Source organism: Vigna angularis, chromosome 1 (genome assembly GCF_016808095.1).
Source record: "Vigna angularis cultivar LongXiaoDou No.4 chromosome 1, ASM1680809v1, whole genome shotgun sequence".
Taxonomy (NCBI): Eukaryota; Viridiplantae; Streptophyta; class Magnoliopsida; order Fabales; family Fabaceae; genus Vigna; species Vigna angularis.
This window is the reverse complement of record NC_068970.1, coordinates 59,507,829-59,530,549: the sequence shown is the minus strand read 5'-3', so window position 1 is coordinate 59,530,549 and position 22,721 is coordinate 59,507,829. Positions and strand designations below refer to the sequence as shown.

Here is a 22,721-nt window from a genome sequence, read left to right as displayed (position 1 = left end):
CTGAGGAGTGCAAGCTATAAAGTTTCTAAACACTCTTAACAAATTAGTCTCACCAAATTGATTGAGCCTCAATTTTTTAAGTGGATTTCACTTTCTATTCAGTGAGCTTAGCAAAGTTATATGTATTGTGAGGATCACTGTGAAAGTGACCAACATATTACTTGTTTTAGACATTTTGCATACCGCCACTGGTAGAATTAGGGTGTGTTTGGGAATCTGGTTGTTAGGGCCAAAAAGTACGTTGGTGGAAGGAACTGAAGTAATCTGTTTTAGTCAAAAAGTAATGAGTTTCCAAACATGCACTTAGTAGCACGCCAAGTACTATAATATTGGACTGGGCAATCTCTTCTACTATTTTTTTCAAAACCTTTCAAATCGACTTTATATTTCTCAAATGTTATTTAAAGAGTTGAATTGCAACGACTCTTACCTTTCCTTCGAGTTTTTACCATTAAATCAATTTTATAACTCGAATAACTGGTTGAGTACAAATAAATTTTTGTACAAAAACAAAATAAAAATGGTGAAATTATTAGATACAAATCACACTTAATTGCTTAAAATTTTTACAAAGATATAGTATTGATTTTGAAGAAATATACTCACCAATATTAAATGTAACAATATTTTGATATAGAGCTGTCAAAACGGGTAACCCGGCACGACCAGAGGTTGGCCACTTAGTGAGTCAACCCAACCCGACTCATTTATTAGCGAGCTAAAAAAATTCGAATCCGACCCGATCCACCACGGGTTGGTGGGTTAAACAGGTTGATTCATTGGCTCACTTAATTAACTTTTTTTTCACTCTCTTCTTCTCAGATTCTTATAACATGTTACTTTGATCGATCAGATTGAAACAGTAATAATTGGACCAATTGATATAAAAGAAAATGAAACAAAAGAAATATATTATTATATATATTCTAAGCTATCAAGCATAAAAATTTGCCAATTTAATTTAATGAGACATACACAACCATTTGACCAAGAAACTACATATAGCCGTTAACAAAAATATATAGCAGAAGATAAAACTATCATGCTTGTAGATAGGTCTAAAAACAAGATAAAACAAATGATATATTCCGGAATTATCCAATCTATAATATTATCCATCTATTAAATTGGAGTCTTGAATGGATAAATCCATAGTATTATGCTCTCTTCAAGCATCTTCTTTTTTTATCTCCATCTATAATATTATCCAATATATAATCTTAGGATTTTATTTGCAGAGAGGGTAAAGGTTGTGCATTTTTGATTTCAATAATTTAATTTAATTAAAAAAAATAGGTGGATTGGTGAGTCAATCCGACCCATCACGGGTTCAACCCGTGTGAGCCGGGTTCTTAGTGAGCCGGGTCAAAATTGGCTCGCATCAAAACTTTTACATTTTTTTCCAACCTAACCCGGTTCAAACCCGTGATGAGCCAGATTAACTTACGGGTTTCAACCCATTTTGACGACACTATTTTGATATTTGATTAGTAGTTTCATAAGAAAGCCTATCTTTACGTGTTTACGTGTAATTGACGTTGTTACAATCTATTGATGTAGTTTTTTTGTTAATGATATCTATACAAATTTTTTTTACGGATTTAATTTGTTCAACAATACAAATTTTAGATAGAATTATTCAATAAAATTTTCCTATTCTTTCTTATTCTCTTTTCCTCTTTTTTTTTTCCCTCTCAATTATCAACTTTATATTTTATCATTTCAGCCATATTATATGAAATAACTAACACAAGTACTTCTAAATAATAAAATATTTTTTAATTAAGAAATAAAGAGGCTCTCATATGAATTAATAGAAGGATCTTGTTAACCAGAGTAATTTGTTTTTTAATTTAAAATAATGATCAAACTTAAAAATTATAAAATTAGCAATTTTTTTTATTTCAGCCAATTTATTTTATCTTTTTGGGCTTAAATATTGTATTAATAAATTAAAGGAAACAAAGTTATACCCTTTAATCGATTCACTCCCAAATTGGTTAAAATCCAATATGTGATTTCCACATGTGAAAGTCTCACCCACATAAATACTAAACCATTTTAATCTTCAAAACAAAAACTAGAACATTAAGATTTATTGTATTATTGAACACACTCTAAACATAGTGTCAATATTCCCAAAGGATTATAGATTGATGTATGAGAAAACAACAAGACCTCTAATTAGTTACCCAAACGGTAGGTTGGTGGTAATAAAATGAAAAAGAATGTGAACACTTAAAAGTGTTTCTAGTGGAAAACAAAGTAAACAACAAATCCTCCTCGTCAAAATTTGAAAAAAAAAAGAATCTAAGCTTGATGCTTTTTATGTTCATATTGCTAAGTAGAATTTCCGTTCACACATATATATGGTTTGCATTTGTTGGCTATGGTTAAAGTAATAAAATCAGAGTTAAATAAAAAACTTTGTTTATGAACAGACATAGTGGCAGCAAAAGGTAATGACCTACCAAGCACTGCATGACGCAAGATTTCATAAAGTTTTATCCTTTAGTGAAACGTAATGATGGTTAATGAATCAGATACTAAGAGCCACAAAAACATCCACCATAATGCAACAGAATTATTTGTGTCTGTTATATTTGTCTCACTAAGTAGCATACCAGAATAACGTTAATTTGGTAGAATCAATGTTGCCAAAAATAGATGAAGAGGACAAGTACCAGGAACCAAAGGTGCTTCTTTTCATAATTAAGAAGAGGAAAATAAGGGCAGAAAAATGAAGAAAAGAGACTTTATTTTTAAATGTACTGTGAATTTGTGAACAATGCAATGCCTCTAATTAAGCATTCAGAGTCTTTAATTAGCACGTAATTTAATCCTCCTCTAACGGTGCAGATTGCAATAATTAAAAATTCAAATGGGTTGCCTTTAACATTTTGAATGATTTTTTATCTTTTTGGGGTGTGAGGATGAACTTCCATGGTTAGGGTTAAAATGATTCATGCCTGGGTGAAGGTGAGCAAGAACACTTATGACACATGCTATTCAAACCATGTAAAGAACACATTTTTAGATGTCATTGCCCCACCATTCACCATATACTAGTGCTTACTAGATAATTATAATTAAAGTTGCTAATTAATAACCATATTGATCATGCCCATCTCTATCCACTACTTAATTATTTATACCATAAGAGTGGATACATATCCAAATTCATCTCATACTTTTATCAATTCAATCCAAATAAAAATCAATTTAGGTTTAAAAAATCAAAATTTTAACGTTAATCAATTTAAATATTTCTATTAGTATGAACTCAACCCACTCGTGTCCAACCTTGATTACATATGAATAAGTAAGTAAAAGGTTGGCCAAACATTTTTTTTTGCAGTAAATTTTAAAAATTACTTTCACTATGGTTTAAGTGAGGAAGTCAAAAAGTAAAGCCGAAATTATATGCACATGACACTCCAACTTTGACTAGTCCCACTATTTGTTAGGAATATCCACTTTTCAAAATATATTTCCTTTTTCATTTTACTTTGAGACTAATTTAAATCTTGGAACATCTTTCTGGATAGAGTAATTCTTATCACGTATAATCTTGTCATAGCTAGATTCAAAACCACATTCCCTATGTTCAAATATTATGCATTAATTGAATAGATAATTAAGAAAGCGAAATTAAGGTGTTGGTGATGGATTGTGGTAGCAAGTGGGAGGAAACTAGAATTGACAGTAAAAAAAAAGGAGGAAACATGCATCATGCAGATAAGGCAGGTCTTAATATTCCCCTAGTGCTTATCCTTGATAACTCAAATAATTATGCACAATAATGTGATGTTAAATTATGATTCACAGTACAAAATTTAAAGTTCAATATTATATATTAAATAAAAATGAAAAAGTTAATATTTTACGTCTTATAGTTAAGATTAAAGTGTGGATCAGTTATTTCATCAGTCATATTCTAACACTTAAACTATAATACTTTTAAGTAAAAAGAGTTGCTTTCTGATTTTTTGACTTAATGATAAACACTAAATCTAATAGAAAGATTTATAAATTCTATAATTTTAAGATTTTGAATTAAAAGTAATACGACTATATATATGAAATTAACTCTAATTTTCTTTACCCTACTTAATTTCTTTAGGCAACGCCGACTTTGTTCTTGCAACTCAATTTTTTTTTTCAGAATTATAATCAGGCAAAATCTCTTTCTTACTTTAATTAACAATATATAGTATATACTTTGAGAAACTTGACCTAATGCTGAAGTCCTCCACATAAACTAAAAAAACGAAATGATGGCTTGTGGGAGTGTAAACCTTCCTCCTGGCTTTTGCTTCTCTCCAACTGATGAAGAACTTGTCCTTCACTTTCTTTATCCCAAAACCTCTCTGCCATGCCATCCCAACATCATTCCAGACCTTGACCTCTCTCTGCATGATCCATGGCACTTAAATGGTATGTCTCTATATATATACTTCATTTCAACATCTAATAACTTGTTCAATCATATGCATGCATGTATGGATCCAACTATACATGTCATGCTACTATAACCAGTCTAGTTCAGATGCCTGAACATCATCATCAACATGTCTGAGTTGTGGTAACTTCTCGTATACAAGTTTCACTTGTTTTAGTAAAAACCAAAACCACATATGACCCAGAATGAAAACAAAAAATCATATATATTTGTTTGGTGTTTATATTTACTATACCTACATGTTTGTTGTACATTTTATATATATTCAGGTAAAGCGTTGTCAAGTGGAAATCAACACTATTTCTTCAGCAGAGCGAAGGAAAACAGATCCACAGAAAATGGGTATTGGAAGGAAATAGGATTGACAGAAGCAATAGTATCATCTGCATCTGAAAAAGTGGGGTTGAAGAAGTACCTTGTGTTCAACCTTGGTGAAGCTCCACAAGGCACTGAAACCAGTTGGTTCATGCAAGAGTATCATATTTGCTCATCCAGTTTTACCACTGCATCTTGTGGAACTACTCGAGGAAGAAGAAAATCTGTAAGCAATTAATTATTAATCATAGTATATTATATTTATTGAAAATTTCTCATAGTCTAAATTGAATGAAAATCAAAAAATTTATTAGAAGTTTCGATAAGACCAATTTATATAGGATATAAGTAAACGTAAATATATTAGAATTCATTCTAATTAGTTTTGTGATAATGTTGAATGCAGGATCAGTGTAGGAGTAAATGGGTTTTGTGCAAAGCCTATGAGAAGAAAAGTTGTGAAGGGCGACAAGGTGTAAATTGTGACAAGGATGAGAATGACAGTGGAACTGAGCTTTCATGGCTAGATGAATTTTATATGTCATTAGATGATGACCTTGAAGAAGTTATGAGCCTTCCAAATTAGATTAAATTTTGAATAACGTATGTTAGGATATTAATCTATCTGCATGCCAGAATTTTAATTATATACAATGACTTGTATTTTTAATGGCAGATTACGGATTCTGTAGTTAATTAATTAGGTAATGGCTTTTTTGTTCCCACTTTTCAGACGTCCTTATGCATCAAAGAGAATATACTTTGCTTGTCAAATGCAGCTTATATAGTTTTCAATCTTTTTTTTTTTTGTTTGTTTCGAAACTTCTTTTATATACGGTTGCTTTCATCTTTGTACTATACATACACATACATACATGTATACTTACAGTTTATACAGTTTACAGAGAATCATACATAGTGGGTCCCACCACTGGCCACTCTGTTATAGATAAGCGTTGTCTCTTTATTATTCGAATGCATTTTTCATTGTCCCATAAAGAATGAAATGTTTGGAATAAATTAATTAACCGATCTCGTTATTCAACCTTAATGAAATAATTTGAATTAGATCTCTTGATTAAAATAATTTGGATTATATATATTAAATTGAATGCGTAATTCTGTATCAAAATTGAACTACTCCAATTCAAAATAGTCCGGATTTTCGTTAAAATGTGATTTGAAACAAACACAAAAATTAAAATTAGATTTAATTTTAATTTAATGTTAAGTTCAAACCAAATGAAACTGCCATTTTTGTGATTCAGATTAATTTTTGTGATTTTTTTTATTATTTTAAATGAGCTAAACATTTTAAAATGAAATTTGTCAAAGAGACATGTGAATTTTTCTATATAACTTTCATGGTTATAATATTTTTCAAATTCATAAATGAATTATATAATCTTTCAATTAAAAAATACAATACAGATTGCTATCTTGTTTTTGCTAAATATAATTATATTGTAAGTACAATACAATCAAATCGAAGAAAATATTCCTTAATTATAATTGTCGGTGTGGTGGGATTTTAAATATCTAGTTTAAAAATTGTGTGCCATTGAATGATTTTTATACATTAACTTAGAGGAAAATTTGAAAAACTAGTTCAAAACCAATTCAAAAATTTGAAACTGATTATATGAGCAACAGGATTATAACATTTTTTCTTTTGACACATAGTATAATGATAAAATAGTTATAAAAATATAAATTTTTATATTTAAAAGAAAATAAAGAAAGATAAGGTTAAATAGATGTAAAAAATTTAAGTTGTTAAAAAAGTTGACGGAGAAAAAGTATCATCAACTAAGGTTAGTAGTTAAAACCTATTAGCATAATATTAGGTAAATTAACCATAATCTAAACGAAGAATGTACAATATAATTATATGATATTTAATAATCTTAATTACATGTATTTGATTAACTTAATTACATACTAATTGGCTTAATTTTAACAAGAATATGGATTATTGCAGTATAATCTCTCCAACTGAAGAGCAGAACATTGGCCACCGTTTCTCACAATGGAACACCTTTTCCCTCATTCTCTTCGTAACACTCTTCCAAACACTGACCCCCAATTCCTCTTCTTCTCCTCCCAATTACACCTTCCGCCACTACGCTGCTTCCGACAGCCACCGCGCCTACGTTGAAGCCGCCCTCCGCCCCGAGGGATGGCGCTGGATCCCGCGGCAGAACCCGACGACGCAGTTCCCCACTGATTTCGGGCTGGTGGCCATCGAGGATTCCGGGGTGGTAGACGAGATTCGGAAACTGGGGTCGGTTAAAAATGTGAGCTTGGACGTGAGCTGCAAGAGGGGTTGATGACGAAGGATCATAGACTCGACAAGAAGGATTACTTGGATAAAATTGAGCTTAGGTGGACGTGATTACTTAAATTTCTTGTGCTATGTGTTCCTGCTCACTAATTCAAGAGTATTACTAGTTTCTGTATTTTTCTTATTCCGAAGTAGAAATTTAAGATATGTTACTTGTGAAAATATGATGGTATTATTTGGTGAATGGTTATAAGATGACATGTTAGTTTCTCTGCTGTAACTCTTATATTTAAAGAAACCGTTATTTGTTTCTGGTACTTGTATGTAATAATAATTATTTCTTTCCCATAGTATATAAATGTCCTTTTATAGAGGTTTATGATAACAACAAATAATATAATCATGGTTTCTGAAAATGGAAAGATGGACCACTTTATGGAACTTTGAACAATCCAGCTGATCAAAGTGATGTCATTGGTGTTGGTGGTATTGTTTTCCTCACGTGACATGAGTACCTGGGAGCTTCCTCATGGGTAACATCCTCGTATTTGTTTATATTTCATTGTTTCTTCTTCACTGTCATTTGTTAAATATTTCTGATGATGACTTCTGTATTTTTTTCCCTAGCTTTTTGTTTATGCAAATACTTTTAGTGAGTGAAGAATGTATATTTGAGTTCAAACAACTAATTACTCATATTTAGTTGTGAGGCATAATCTCCACTTGCAATTTGTAGCGATCCTATGTAAAGAATTGATGAGCTTTCAATGAAGCTTCGGTCATTGTACAATGCATGTTAGATGTTTAACTAACATGAAAATATTTTTTATTTAATACATGAGTTATTCTTGTCCTCTGTTTTTCTATTCCGTAACATCTTTAATTTCTATGCAAGTTTGCTTTCTTGTTAATAACTTTTTTAAAATTATATTGACATCTTTACCTTGCAGTTATGGCTGCGTAAGGCCAGGCCTGGTTGGATATGGACGGGGCATTATGGGATCAAAAGTTAGTGCAAACTGTAAACGCTTGTCAGGAACTAGTGTTACAGGTTTTGTAGTTATTGGTGTTGTATGTTTGCTTGTCAGCGTCATTCCTGAACCTGAGAGAAAAAGTATCTTAAACCCAGCAAGCATGAAACAAGCATTGGTTGAGGGTGCTGGGCCTAACATGTATGAGCAGGGTGCTGGCAGAGTTGATATGTATGTTCTCTTGTTTTACCTTTCTATTTTATTTGGTTTTAAGATATATCTTAACGGGACAGACAATTTACCATAGCAAAGCAATGGTTGCAGAGTTATTCTTTCTATGATAGTGCTCAGCATTTTAGGAACCATGCTGGGAAATGAATTAGCATGAGTGTATGTATATATACATTCATAATCGATTGGTCAAACCACAGAGTTGTAGGCATATATGCAAGGTTAAGGAACTTGAGAGTCTGCTGCGTAGACTTGTGGAGGTTTCATAGACTCAGCTTGTGGACTTGTAAGAGTCTACTTCATATGAAAAAGAAATAATACTTGTAAATATATACTAATTCAATACCATAATTAACAAAAATAAAACAATAATTCTGCAAACTTTAGTGAATAAAATACCAAAGTAAATCAACAACCAAGTCTCATCATAGAGGTTTATCTGGACTTAAAATGCAAGAACAGAACTCCAAAATTTTTTATAAGAACAGAAAGGAAAAGAAGAAAAAAAATTATAAAGTACGTAACAAAATCAAAGGGAGAATGTGCTTACGTCTTTGTAGAGCAGAGGAGACAAAAATAATGGCAGATTCAATATTGCCTGAGGACTCATGTGCGATGCAGAGGACTTGAAATACAGTTGCCAAAATGCAGTTCAGACAAAAGCTCAGTTTCGATGCAAAGCAGAATGAAACCAGAAGAGAGTGAAATGTAGAGGAGAATCATCATACCGCGGAAGGAGAAATGATGCAACGTGAAATGGGAGAAGAAAACCTAATTACATCCTTTTAACTGTGTCCTTGGTGACATTCTGAATGAACTTTCTTTTGCACAACTTGGTTGTAAACTAGCAGGTCTGCTTAATTTTTGCCCATGTCTGCCATAGTTAGCACAAGTCTACTCCAAAACTGAGTTAATTTATGGCCACTCACTAGACTCATAAACTTGTACGAGTTTGCAAGATAATAGGTGATTTTGGTAACAATGCATATATGTACTCTATTCTGACAATCCTCTTCAAGGCATATAGATCAGTATCTAAATGATGTATTTGGCTTTGCATTGTGGTGGACTAGTGCAATCATATTTTAATATCACCTGTACATCGCATTGCATGTTAGAGTTCTCTCGAAATTCTGATTCTACTTTTGTTAAAATGTGGATGAGAATGCTACCCTTTTTCCCACTTTAATCTTCGTCAAGATCAAACTTGATTGAGTCTACCCATTCTTTTTAAGTTGTTATGAACCTTTGACTTTTTCTACATTCTCTGAGCAATGATTCTGGTCATGTAGCTTGAGCCATGTGAACACATTGTCATTGCTGTATTTGGGGCATCGTATTCATACTTGAATGTTGACATGATTCAGTAGTAGGGAAAAGGATCCTTGTCTAATTTTCTGAGTGCCAAACTGGGTTGCTTTACTTCAAAATTTGGTACTTTTTCTGGGATCATTTTGTGACAAAAATCTGGCTCCGATTCATGGCATAGAGGGTTGATGATTTGTTTTGAACTTTCATGTTCATCAAGATCATGGTTTCATTTTGGATGTTTATTTTTTAATGGTGATTTTAGACTATGAACTATGATTCGGTAGTCTACAAGTCAATTTTCTTTTAGATTCTGAACTTTACAGGTAGGATATATGAGTAATCAAGTCATCGTATTTAAATGGCCATCTTTCTTTTGGGTGTTTACCATTCTGAGCTATATGCTTCAGGTGCTGCTTTGTAACTTATATAATTGTAGGACTGTAGGATGAAAAGACAAATCTATTTGATACAAGTGTTAAATCAAACTTCAAAGAAAAACCTTAGAACTTGTATGTAATTGTGGATCACATATTTGCTTCAGACATTTTGAATATTAAAATGCAAGTAGTGTGGTGCCACATCCCAAGATTTGAGATATGCGATGTGGGACCTTCGAACACTCCATCCCTTCACAGATGCCTGTCATAACAGGTGAGTCTACAATAATAACCGATTTACCGATATGGATTATAGGTTTTGATGCCATACTAGATTTTGTTACGCGACATATATGAGGTTGCCAAACAAATATATAAGTTGCATCCAAGATTTAAAGCAAACAATGTGGGACAAACAAATATTTTGCTATGAGAAGTAAGTTGTTTGTTTGTAATAATTTTCTTTTACTTGGAGGAGGGGTGCACACTTTCATATTCTTTCTCCTTTTATCTTCGTTTTTTTTTTTAAAATTTCTCTAGTCACATCCTTCATCAGTAAAGTTATGCTGACAATTCTTTTCTAGGCACATACGATAGTATCAAATAATGTCTTTGGCTCTGCATTGTGGACAACTGCAATCATATTTTAAAATCACTGCATGAAATTGCTTGTATAAGTGCATTTTGGTATTCTGTTTCTAGATTAATGTGGCAAAATATGGTAGCCTTTTCCCTCTTTAATCTGTATTCAATTAAAAGGTTCTTTTTCTTTTGAAATGTTAAGCTGAAACCGAATGTCTCTAAAACAACTCAAGTGTTTTGTTCAATAACTTCTATTAACAAAACAGATATGATATGCGAGTAAATAAAATCCTTTCTAATAATACATGTATAATCTATATATTTTTTATTATAAAGATGACAACTCCTTATACCTATAACTGTAATACTTTCTCTCTGATCAATATAAGTCATATCTGTTCTTGCTGCATATCCATATACTACTCCTTGTAATGCAGTTTTAGCAGATTCAAAATATTATTTGCATCAATATAAGTGATATCTGTTCTGATTTGTTTGCCTTGTTTGACAGGTAGTACTTCAATAGCCTTCTATTTAGCTGATTGGTTTTATATTCTGTTATACTCATATAGCCGAGACTCATGATCCCTGACTTCATTGCTCGTGCTTGTGAAGTTGTAAAGCTAATGTCTAGGTGATGCTTGTTTTCAAATTGTTTGTGAGAGTTTTATCAAATGGTTATATTTGCAGATTGGGAATTTTTTAAATTTATGTGGTGATATACGGTGTAATTATTAAATTTATATATACCTTGTTGTACTTTTTAGGACAAAATTTGAAGATGGTAAGTTTGAGAAGAGTTCACATATGCCTGACAATGTACAAAAAAAGGCTTCTAGAAGTACCTCTTGTGCTTCCTTGTGGATATGCTTCAACATTTGCAGTATTTATGGGGGCTTGTAGAGGTGAGATCTTTCTAAACCTTTGGAAAATTGACTGTGATGGTTTGTGATAAACATCCAAAAACCTTAATTTACTCGCAGCTTTTTTTTAATATGTTAGTTTCCTTTTCTTTCAACATGTTAGTTTCCTTTTCTTTCAACATGTTTTTAGCTATTTTTTATATGCATTTGCTTCTTATTAAAATAAACTTAGAAAAGAATAACTTAATGTGCTTTTACGTAATGGAATATCCCATTGCTCGTAGTTTTTTTAGTCAATTTCCTTAGCATAAGCTAAGCAGACACTATATAAAACAAACAATAAAACATTGTTGGTTAATTTCAATTAAACCAACACTGTGATAAAAGAAAATATATAATTAAATATTGTTTATTAACTTCAATTAAATCAAAACTATAATAAAAGAAATATGAAAATACATATTTCATTAGCACTGGTTACAACGTCATATTAAAAAAAAATATAAAAATATAAAAATACATCGTTTAAATTCATATTAAATATAAATAATTATTTTATACTTTGAGTATAGGGCTTTGTATTGGATACGAGCATGAACCAGAATTATTAAGAGTAGTGATATATTTACAATTTATTTAAATGTACAAATATATTTCATTTAAATATATAACCATATGACAATTTGATTTAACTTATCAATCATTTACTTATATTATTATAATCTAGTTGTTAAATGGTTTCATTAGTTATTAAAGTATTAATTTTTATATTTTTAAGAAAAATAATTTTTTGACATCCAAATAACGATTTAATAATCCGTTTTCAAAGATAACGTGATAATTAGAAAAAATAAATCTTTATAGAAAAGTAGAAAGAAACGTATAAACAGTAAAAATTAGCTAATAATATAAATTTATTAGAAAATGTCAATGTATCATTGCCCTGTTTCTAATAGCCGAAGAAGAAAAAGAAAAGGTGAAAACCTTGAATTAATAATGGATACCCCGACTCGTAAACATGCATTTCGATTCAAGTATAGAAGAAAAACATTTTAAAAATTTCAGTGAGAATAACAAAATGAAATTAACGAACAGAATCATTTGTACTTATAACAAAAAAGTTATGGAAACAGTTATGCAGTAAGTTTATCAAACATGTAGTTCTAGAATATGAAAGTAGGTGACCCCACATCCTCTATACTATGGTTTTTTATTCCTTAATGAATTTTAAGCAGTATCATCTACATCATCATGTTGATTTTGTTTCTTTTTCATTCTTCTGAGATTTCCTGTGGGAAAGAGAAAACATCTAAATCACATTGGTATATTGGTTCATCAGATATTAACAGAAGGCAATGACCCCCACTAACTTAGGTCATGTGTATGGCATTTATAATAGGTAAACTTGTGTTCTCATAACATGCAACTTTGGGAAGTTAAATCCAAAGAGAGAGTTTTGGTTGCGTAGGTCCCTTATTACAAGATATCCTATGCCTTTTCTGTTGTTTACATTAATGTTGTAATCACACGAAGGCTACATCTCCTCTTACATGGTTACTATGTCATCTACATCTCAACCTTCTAATCGAATCATAGCCATAATCCACAGGCCATAAATATCAATCTAATTTTCCCTACCAAATCACTTCCAACACACAATGGCTGCAGTGTTCTTGGTTTTGGCTTTAGCTAGTCTTACCAACCCTCTAGCCATAATCAATGCCCAAACACCAACAGGTACAGGTTACCCCTCCAAATTTCAACCTTCAACATTGCCAAACACAACTCCATCTGCACCATCAGTAGCCAAACAACAAGAAGCATCTTCTCCCACTTCAACTAGCAAGCCAACACCAGCAACCACATCTTCACCCTCCAAATTGCCAAATGCAGCTTCCCCCGTTTCTGCTACAAAGCCTCCCATTGTCATAGCAACCCCTCTTCCCTCAAGGAAACCACCAGTAGCAAGCTCTCCCACTTCTAGTAAATCACCAGTTCCCAAGGTTTCGTCTCCAACATCATCTGCACCGGTTAAATCACCACTTCCTAAGGTTTCATCTCCAAAATCATCTGTTCCTGTGAGATCACCAGTTCCCAAAGCTACATCTCCAACTTCTGCTCCTGTGAAATCACCACTTCCAAAAGCTACATCTCCATCGTCTGCTCCTGTGAAATTACCAGATCCCAAGCCTTTACCACCAATATCCTCTCCAGTGAAGCCACCAGTTCCCAAAACAACACCTCCAAAGATAGCTCCCTTGAAACCACCCGTTCCAAAAACAACACCCCCAAAAATAGCACCAGTGAAACCACCTGTTCCAAAGATTACACCAGCATCAAGTCCGAAACCCTCATCCCCCAAAATCCCACCACCAAAACCGCCCAAAAAAGCCCCTATTTTGCCACCACCACTGCCATTACTGCCTACCCCAAAAGTATCCCCAACTCCGGCTGAAGCACCAACAGAAAAGGCACCAGCACCTGCACACAAAAAGAAAGCGCCAAAACCATCACCAGTTCCTTCACCACTAAGTAACACTCCAACACCTGCACCAACGCCTTCGATTGAAACACCAACCCCAGCAGCAGCACCCCAAGATGACATCCCAGAACCTCCTCCTCACAGGCACAGCAGAAGAAGACACAAACACAAGACACATCACTCGCAATCTCTGGCTCCAGCACCAACCATTATTCGGAGGAGTCCCCCAGCACCACTTGTTCAAGATATTACCACAACCCAGCCAGAAGCGACGCCTGCACCAGCACCAAATCCCAAAGCGGTATGTATACAATAATTGTACACTTTTTTAACGTAATAGTTTTGTAATGAAGTCCTAAACAGTTTTACTCATGTCTCATGCATCTCATGTTTTTCGTCTTTGTTTACAGAATGGTGCGCAAGCATACAATAGGCAAGGGAACACATGGCCAAGTGTTGGAGTCGCCATTGCCATTTTGTTATCTGTCATCACATGACACTTTCAAAGTTTCATATGAAGAACATGGATTGATGGTGTGGTTTGCAGAACATATAGAATCAGTTAAATGTATGAAACTGAATAAAGAATTATTATACCCGTTTTTTTTTTACATTGTTCTTTCTGTGTTTAAAGGTATTCTTTGCTAAGATGCATAAATATATGCTCTTTATCGTTTTGTACTATCATCTTAGTCCTTGATTCATAGATTAGCATAATATTTTTATAATGTATTTTTTTTTGTATAATTATAATTATTTTTCAATAAACAGTTCGAGTTATTTTTGACAATACTAAATTTCTAGTTGTAATCTTTTAATTAACAACTATAATCAAAATTTTGTGAAAAGATTAAAAACATTATATTTGTAAGTTGTATTTTAAATAAATGAGATGAAGAAAAAAAAATGATTGTAACGACATTAGTGATGTAAAAAACATATCAAATATCTAAAGTTTATTTTTTTTAATAAGGGCTTAGTAATTTAATCTGATTTTTACTTGGTAGGAGTTATAAAAAATAATTTTTAAAACAGAAATAATGCATGACAAAAGAAGTGGATATTAATCCCACATTGATCTTAAAATAGGTACCCAAACATAAGCCATGAAAATTAAGTAGAGCTCCCTCTTGAATGGATAACCATCAAAACATACGAACATGACTTCTTTCATTACATTCCTCTCATTTCTGTGTTTCATCCAAAAAGAAAATGAAGCAAAACACCTCTCTCTCGTTTTTCATCTTTTGAATTCATCCATCACCCCCAAACCACACATTCGATTGTATTCAGATTTTGCATGCAAATTAGGTGATGTATGCATATATTCTGCACAGTGACAGTTGTAAGACTCAGGCAATGAATGTTTGAGGAAGCAAAGAACCTAGATCGGTATATATACATTGGGATTGAGTAGAAGAGGGAGTGAATTAATATACCTATTACAATGAAAGGAAAATTGGCAACAAAATCATTGGCATTTGATGTAAATGAAACGGAACCTATAATATGCTATGCAGCCACCATGGTATCATCAGAAGGGCTTTGGCATAAGGAAAACCCTTTGAACTATTCTCTGCCTCTCTTTCTCTTGCAATTACTGTTAGTTCTCGTTGTCACCCGTCTATTCGTGTACATACTCAAGCCCATTCGCCAGCCACGCGTTATTTCAGAACTCATGGTTAGTCCCTTTACCATTTTCTACTGTGAATCCAATCAAAGTTTTACATCGTACTTAATGTTGCGTTGTTACATGCATGCATGTGTGTAGGGAGGCATAATATTAGGTCCTTCGGTGCTTGGGAAAAACAAAACATTTTCTAATGCAGTTTTTCCGCAAAGAGGTGAGATCTTGCTTGAAGCAATGGCAAATGTTGGCATCGTATATTTTATGTTCTTGGTGGGAGTGGGGATGGATGCACAATCGTTAAGACGCATAGGTAGAAAAGCAGTGACCATTGCAGTTCTAGGCATGGTCCTCCCTTTCGCAATTGGAGCTCTCTTCGCTGTGTATTTGATCAAATTCGACGGAATATCAGAAAGAAGCACCGCTAACGTCCTATTCATTGGTTCAATTCTTTCTGTGGCAGCGTTTCCCGTTCTTGTGAGAATCCTTGCAGAGCTGAAATTCATCAACTCTGAGTTGGGAAGGATTGCTCTTTCATCTGCACTCGTCAATGATCTGCTTTCATGTCTGCTCTTGATTTTTTCTATTAATTTGGCACAGCGTAATAAGCCTTCTATCACTATGCTGTCGACATTCTTGTCAAGTGTAGGGTTTATCGCTTTTAATATTTTTGTGGTGAGACCTGGAGTGTTGTGGATGGTAAGGAAAACCCCGGAGGGTGAAACGTTCAATGATTTCTATATGTGCGTAATATTAGCAGGTGTGATGCTCTCAGGTTTGATCACAGATGCTATTGGAACCCATGCAGTTTTTGGAGCCTTTGTGTTTGGTTTGACAATCCCAAATGGACCTCTAGGGCTCTCTATTGTGGAAAGACTAGAGGACTTTATAACGTTGCTTTTGCTCCCTCTATTTTTCGCCACTAATGGCCTAAAAACTAATCTTGGACTGCTCGATGACTTCCGCGAATGGGTTATTTTGATTACTCTTGTTATTTTGACTAGCATTGGCAAAATCATTGGCACTATGGTCGCTGCATTCTATTATCAAATATCAGTTCGTGATGGAGCAGTCCTTGGTTTGCTCCTGAACACAAAAGGCGTTGTTGAAATTATTGTGATTAACATAGGCAAGGATAAAAAGGTACACCCACTTGCACTACTGCTACTATTACATACATACATAAATGATTGGCATTGCTTGATCCAAAAATGTCTCTGTGATTGTTGTTCAATTGGCAACAGGTTTTGAGCAGCGAATCGTTTGCAACCTTGATGCTTATAAGCATATTAATGACCGCAATCATTGTACCTGGGATGTCACTTATATACAAACCAATGAGAGGAATGATACCTTACAAAAGAAGAACCATTCAAATGTCACAAAAAGAATCAGAGTTCAGAGTCCTAGTTTGTATCCACACTCCTCGAAATGTGCCGACAATGATTAACCTCCTTGACGCCACTAACCCTTCAAAGAGGTCCCCAATATGCATTTACTTGCTTCATTTGACCGAGCTCAGTGGCCAGGCATCTGCATTATTCCTTGTTCAACATCACACTGCCAAGGATCCAGACCAACCAGCCTATAACAAGACTGAAGCTCAATCCGAACACATAGTCAATGCCTTTCGAAACTACGAGCACCATGCTTTCCACGTCTCAGTGCAGCCCTCAACAGTAATCTCCCCTTACTCCACCATGCACGAGGACGTATGCAACTTGGCTCAGGACAAGCGTGTGGCCTTCGTTATCGTCCCTTTCCACAAACATCAAGCGGTTGATGGCGAAATGGAGCCCACCAACATGTCACACCGAACTGTGAACCTCAATATTCTAAGCCAAGCACCTTGCTCCGTTGGGATTCTAGTGGATAGAGGGTTTAGTACGTGCAGCCATCTGGCTCCAGATCAAAAGTCTCGCAATGTGGCAGTGTTGTTCTTTGGAGGGCCTGATGATAGAGAAGCACTGAGCTATGCATGGAAGATGTCAGAAAATCCAGGGATAAACCTTACTGTGATGCGTTTTGTTCATGGAGAAGAAGTAATGCATCAACATAGTGACCTGAGCCCTGACGAAAGTACGGTACTGACAGTGAAAACGGATAAGGACTCTCAGAAGAAACTTGATGAGAGGCTTATAAGTTGGTTTAGGACAAGCTGTGAGGATGATGGCTCAGTTGTTTATGTCGAGAAAATGGTGAACAATGGAGAGCAGACAGTAGCAGCAATAAGGTCAATGGATGATATTCACGACCTTTTCATAATTGGGAGAAGCGAAGGAATGAAATCACCACTCATAGCAGGACTCACTGATTGGAGTGAGTGTCCTGAGTTAGGGGCAATTGGGGACTTGTTGGCTTCATCAGATTTTGCAGCCACTGCTTCTGTGTTGATAGTGCAGCAATATCTTGGGCAAGGAACGGAAGATGTGTTGGAAACAAACCAGGAGGAGGAGCAGACACTACCACCATGATCACGATCACAAATGAAGAATATTTAAATCATGAGAACCTCATTCAATGATATCATTCAACACCAGGTATTGAATGATCTCATTGAAAAAGGTTTTTATCCACATATTCCACGTTCATTGACATCATTCAAGTACATATATGTATATACGTGTATTGATATCCAGTGAAGTCCTACAATGAGAGACAAGCTTCCACAAACAATTTAAAATCCAGATAATGTAACATTATAGAGTATAGATTTGAGATAGTTCACATGTACATATCCTTTAAATCATAGAATACACTTGTAAAGTTAAATCATAAAATAATTTAAACTTCCTTTATAAAGTTAAAATCAATTTACCCACCTTAAATATTAAGAAAAGTATATGAGCAAGCTTATCAATTTCTAAGAAATTGGTATATTATTTTAGAGTATTGATAGATGTACGTGATCAAAATTGCATACATCAATTTGACGTTATTTATTTAAACTTTGTATTAATTTAACCAAAACATTGCAATGGTTAACGGAAGTGTTGTCTTCGAAAAGTCATGTTTGTCTATCATAATTAAGTGGATTTTTCATGTTATCGTTGGCGATGATTATAGGGTTTTTAGAAGGTTTTTTAATCGTTATTAAGTGATAATTAATTTCTCATATTATCACAAGGTTGATGATGATTATAGGAATTTTAAAAGGTTCTTTAATCCTTATGTAATATTTAGATGTGTTACCATTAACACATTGGTTCAAATAAGAAGTTAAACAACAATTATACTAATTTAATCAAAACACTACACTAATTTAACCAACATGTAAAACACTACACTAATTTAACCAACATGGGAAAGTGCATAATAGGTATAGTATATGCTTATAATTTTTCATTATTCTATAAAAGCAAAATTCATTTTAAAAACAAAATTTACTCTTTTATTATTATAAGTACTACTTGCTTATAATAAAAGTCAATTTCATTCAATAGAAATATGCGGTGAATTATTCATAATCATTTGCTCATAGAGGTCTGTGTCGTATATTTTACAATTACATTAAGACTTTTATGTCTTGGGTGTCTGAGTAAGAGAAAAAAGTGAGAGTGTGCGAGAGTGAAAAACAGAGAAAGCGTGCTTGAGAAAGAGAGAAAGAGAGAGTGAGAGAGAGAGAGTGAGTGAGATTGTAAATCTTGTAAACGGTTTGTCTTTGTTACAAAAGAAAGCTAATCATGACAATTGGAGTTTGCATATCAAGGTTATTCTTAGATCCCAAGACGTGTGGATGTAATAGAGAATGAGTACCAAGAACCAACGGAGGATGAACATATGATTGCACAAATTATCGCGTTAAGAAAAACGCGAGTAAAAGATAAGTCGACTTTGTATCTATTGTATAGAGTTGTGGACGAGTCCAACTTTGAAAAAATAACAAAAACTACATCTTCAAAAGAAGTGTGAGAGATCCTAGAGACAACATACACAGGATAATATCGTGTTAAGCAAGTCACACTTCAAACATTCAGAGGCAAGTTTGAAAATTTGAAGATGAAAGACAGAGGACGGGTGACCGGGTACATATTTCGGGTAGAGACGGTGACAAATCAACTCGGTAGGAATGGAGAATTGTTGCCAACCAGTCAGGCGGTGGAGAAAATTTTTGAGATCATTAACAAATGATTTTGAAAGCATTGTTTACATCATCGAGGAGTCCAAGGACCTGTCAACACTCTTAGTTGAAGAACTTTCTGGGTCGCTTGAGCAACACAAGTAGATGAGAAAGAAAAGAAGGGGCCACTTGATCAAGCACTGCAATCGAAGCTTGACCTGAAAGGAGGAACTCATAGTACTCAAGGTCAAGGTCTTAGAAATAATGGACGAGGTAGCTGAAGGCGTGATGCACATGGCCGAGGTGATTTTGAGGATGACTTGAATAGATTGAGCTGTAGAACTAGGGTGGCCATGGACAAGAGAGGCCAAGGAGGTCGATCAAATTCTAGAGTGGAGTGTTTCAAGTGTGACAAGCATGACCACTATGCAAACGAGTGCAGATCAGCGAAATGATACAATTGTGGTAAGGTCGGATGCTACACAAAAGGAGAATAATTTCCTTTCAGAGGAAGATGACGAAGAAATAGGGATTCTGATGATGACAAGAAGCTAAGAGGTCAAGCTATCGAGCTAGAGATTGGATGTTAAGCTGGGTCTAGGCTTTGTGAAGATAAGAAGATCGGATGTCAGTTGGGTTCGGGTTATATGATGATGAGGAAGTCGGATACCGAGCTAGATCCGGGTTGTAGGAGGACGAAAAGACCAGATGCCAACCTAAATTTGAGTTGCATGGAAATAATGAGGTCAAAAATAAGGTTGTGCTTGAATGTGGAACTAAAGGCCAAACTCAAATCGGGCTACTCAAACAACTCGATTTGGTACCTAGACATAGGGGCAAGTAATCATATATGTGGAAATGAGAGTTTCTTCAAACAACTCACCAAGGTGGAGGCCATATATGTATCATTTGGAGGCGACTCTAAGGTGGTTATGAAAGGACGTGGAACAATATGATATTTATAGAAGGGTTGGAGAGATAAGAGATGTTTATTACGTTCCTATGCTCAAGAGTAACATATTAAACACAGGTCAAATGATGTAGAATGACAACTTGGTTTAATGAAGGATGAAGTACTTTACTTGAAGGACAAGCTCAAACGTTTGGTTATACAGGCAGAAATTAAGAAAAATTGGATGTATAAGTTAGAGCTAAATATTCTGTAAAAAAGTGTTTGAAGCTTGATGTGAAGGACAAAGTCATGATATGAAATTTCCAATTTTGCCACTTGAACTTTAGAGGGCTAACTTTGTTGTCAAAGAAGGAGTTAGTACTTGAACTGCCAAGTGTGGAGTTTGAAAGGAAGTTCTATGAAGAGTGTGTACTCGAAAAACATCCAAGGGCGAGTTTTCCAAATACAAACGAGTATAAGGCAAAAGAACAACTTAGACTGATACATGTCGATCTGAATGAATGAAGTTGGGACAATATGAAGGAGAAGTCATCTAGAAGCTCAAAATCTAAGGGAGAGAGCTTGTAAATAGACAGCAGGAGCTCGAATGTTCATAGAAGAAGCACAGAGTCCATTGCTAAGAGGATTAAGTATTCAGATTAGGAAGATTATCCTTTGCATAAAAAAACTCATAGTTTGCGGGACACTTATAACTCCACTGGTAAGGTACATGCGATATGTTTGTTGACTAGTACAGAAGATCTTAAATTTAAAGAAGTTGTGCTTGATGACGAGCGAAAGAAAACAATAGATGAAGTGATTAGTTCAATTGAATGGAATAATACATAAGAGCTAGCAAATTTACCACAAGAGCCCGATCAATTGGTGTGAAGTAGGTATATTAGAAGAAAATTAACATGGATGGAGAAAGGGAATGTTACAAAGCTTGACTAGTGGTGAAGAGCTATAAACAACAAAAGGAAATCGATTATGATAAAGTTTTTACTCCTGCGATGAGGATGGAGAAAATTCGGTTGTTGTTCTTCCTAGTTCCCCAACACAAATGGAAGATATAACAAATGAATGTAAAGTCGTCATTTTTTAATGGAGTGTTGGAAGAGGAGATCTACATGGAGAAACCTCTCGATTACATGTGAAGAGGCAAAGAGAAGAAGGTGTTGAAGCTGAAGATGGTGTTGTATGACTAACAACAAGCCCCTCAAATATGGAATGAAAGGATTGACACCTACTTCAAGAAGAATGGTTATAAGCAGTGGTCATATGAACATGCTCTATACTTAAAGAAGAATAAAGAAGATATGTTGATTGTTGCCCTATACGTAGATGACTTGATCTTCATGGGAAGCGGAACCGAGTTGGTTGAAGCGTTTAAGGAGGTAATGAAAAAGTTTGAGATGACTGATCTAAGTGTCATGAAGTACTTTCTTAGTTTGGAGGTCGATCAAAGCACATAAGGCATTTTTGTGTCCCAAAAGAGGTAATGTTGAGGAGATATTGAAGAAGTAGAAGATGATGAAGTGCAACCCGATTTCTAATCCTATGAAATCCGATACGAAATTGTCTAAGGTAGTTGACAAACTCGAGGCTAGACTTGATGCTAAGCACATGGATCACAAGTCGGTTTATGCAGGGGCCGATGTATTTTCATTGGAAAGCGTTGAAATGGATATTTAGGTACGTGAAAGGAACAATATTGCTTCGATTGTTTTATACCAAATTAGACAAACTTAGTGGATACTCGGACAATGACTGGTGTAGAGACATTGATGACCGAAAGAGCACGATAAACTATGTTTTCTTTATGGGAAACACGACCTTCACCTAGCTGTCAAAGAAACAATTTATTGTGATACTATCAACTTGTGAGGCCTAGTACATGACAACATCTTTGAGTGTGCGACATGTTGTTTGGCTTAAAAATCTTCTAAGCAAACTAAAGATAAAGTAAGAAGAGAAGGTGGTAATCCGAGTAAACATCAGGTCGATTATTGAGTTAGCAAAGAACCCAATCAATTACGAGAGAAACATACAAATTGATATCAATTTCATTTTATTTGAAAACAAGTAAAAGAAAGATGCTTAAAGCTAGAACATATAGAAAGTAAAGATAAAATTGATGATATGTTCACAAAGTTACTTCCATCATTATTGTTCCAGCACTGTACAAAGCTGATCCAGAGGAAAGATGAAAAAGTTTAAGCTTAAGTAGGAATTTTATTGAATAAACTTAAATTTAAAGGTTT

The 22,721-nt window shown here is 34.3% G+C and overlaps 3 protein-coding genes across 3 annotated transcripts; all 3 read left to right on the top strand.

Annotated features, from left to right (window-relative positions):
• The first annotated feature begins 4,256 nt into the window (after positions 1–4,256).
• Positions 4,257–5,549, top strand: LOC108341308 (NAC domain-containing protein 104-like). Its single transcript, XM_017579013.2, has 3 exons — positions 4,257–4,437; positions 4,732–5,003; positions 5,184–5,549. Exons 1-3 carry the CDS (start codon positions 4,275–4,277, stop codon positions 5,361–5,363), a joined length of 615 nt encoding a protein of 204 aa, XP_017434502.1. The 5' UTR covers positions 4,257–4,274; the 3' UTR covers positions 5,364–5,549.
• Positions 5,550–7,022: 1,473 nt separating this feature from the next.
• LOC108322229 (extensin) lies at positions 7,023–14,563 on the top strand. Its single transcript, XM_052875424.1, has 7 exons — positions 7,023–7,162; positions 8,012–8,069; positions 8,150–8,263; positions 11,045–11,167; positions 11,301–11,438; positions 12,796–14,179; positions 14,289–14,563. Exons 6-7 carry the CDS (start codon positions 13,055–13,057, stop codon positions 14,373–14,375), a joined length of 1,212 nt encoding a protein of 403 aa, XP_052731384.1. The 5' UTR covers positions 7,023–7,162; positions 8,012–8,069; positions 8,150–8,263; positions 11,045–11,167; positions 11,301–11,438; positions 12,796–13,054; the 3' UTR covers positions 14,376–14,563.
• A 762-nt stretch (positions 14,564–15,325) lies between these two features.
• Positions 15,326–18,051, top strand: LOC108325500 (cation/H(+) antiporter 15). Its single transcript, XM_017558585.2, has 3 exons — positions 15,326–15,559; positions 15,650–16,648; positions 16,750–18,051. Exons 1-3 carry the CDS (start codon positions 15,326–15,328, stop codon positions 17,977–17,979), a joined length of 2,463 nt encoding a protein of 820 aa, XP_017414074.1. The 3' UTR covers positions 17,980–18,051.
• The last annotated feature ends 4,670 nt before the right edge of the window (positions 18,052–22,721 follow it).

Excerpts from the sequence above, each read along its gene's own strand:
- LOC108341308 (XM_017579013.2), top strand. The coding sequence starts at position 4,275 with ATGATGGCTTGTGGGAGTGTAAACCTTCCTCCTGGCTTTTGCTTCTCT. Across the intron at positions 4,438-4,731 it reads TGATCCATGGCACTTAAATG|GTAAAGCGTTGTCAAGTGGA; the intron begins GTATGTCTCTAT and ends ATATATATTCAG. Across the intron at positions 5,004-5,183 it reads CTCGAGGAAGAAGAAAATCT|GATCAGTGTAGGAGTAAATG; the intron begins GTAAGCAATTAA and ends TGTTGAATGCAG.
- LOC108322229 (XM_052875424.1), top strand. The coding sequence starts at position 13,055 with ATGGCTGCAGTGTTCTTGGTTTTGGCTTTAGCTAGTCTTACCAACCCT. Across the intron at positions 14,180-14,288 it reads CAGCACCAAATCCCAAAGCG|AATGGTGCGCAAGCATACAA; the intron begins GTATGTATACAA and ends CTTTGTTTACAG.
- LOC108325500 (XM_017558585.2), top strand. The coding sequence starts at position 15,326 with ATGAAAGGAAAATTGGCAACAAAATCATTGGCATTTGATGTAAATGAA. Across the intron at positions 15,560-15,649 it reads GCGTTATTTCAGAACTCATG|GGAGGCATAATATTAGGTCC; the intron begins GTTAGTCCCTTT and ends GCATGTGTGTAG. Across the intron at positions 16,649-16,749 it reads ACATAGGCAAGGATAAAAAG|GTTTTGAGCAGCGAATCGTT; the intron begins GTACACCCACTT and ends AATTGGCAACAG.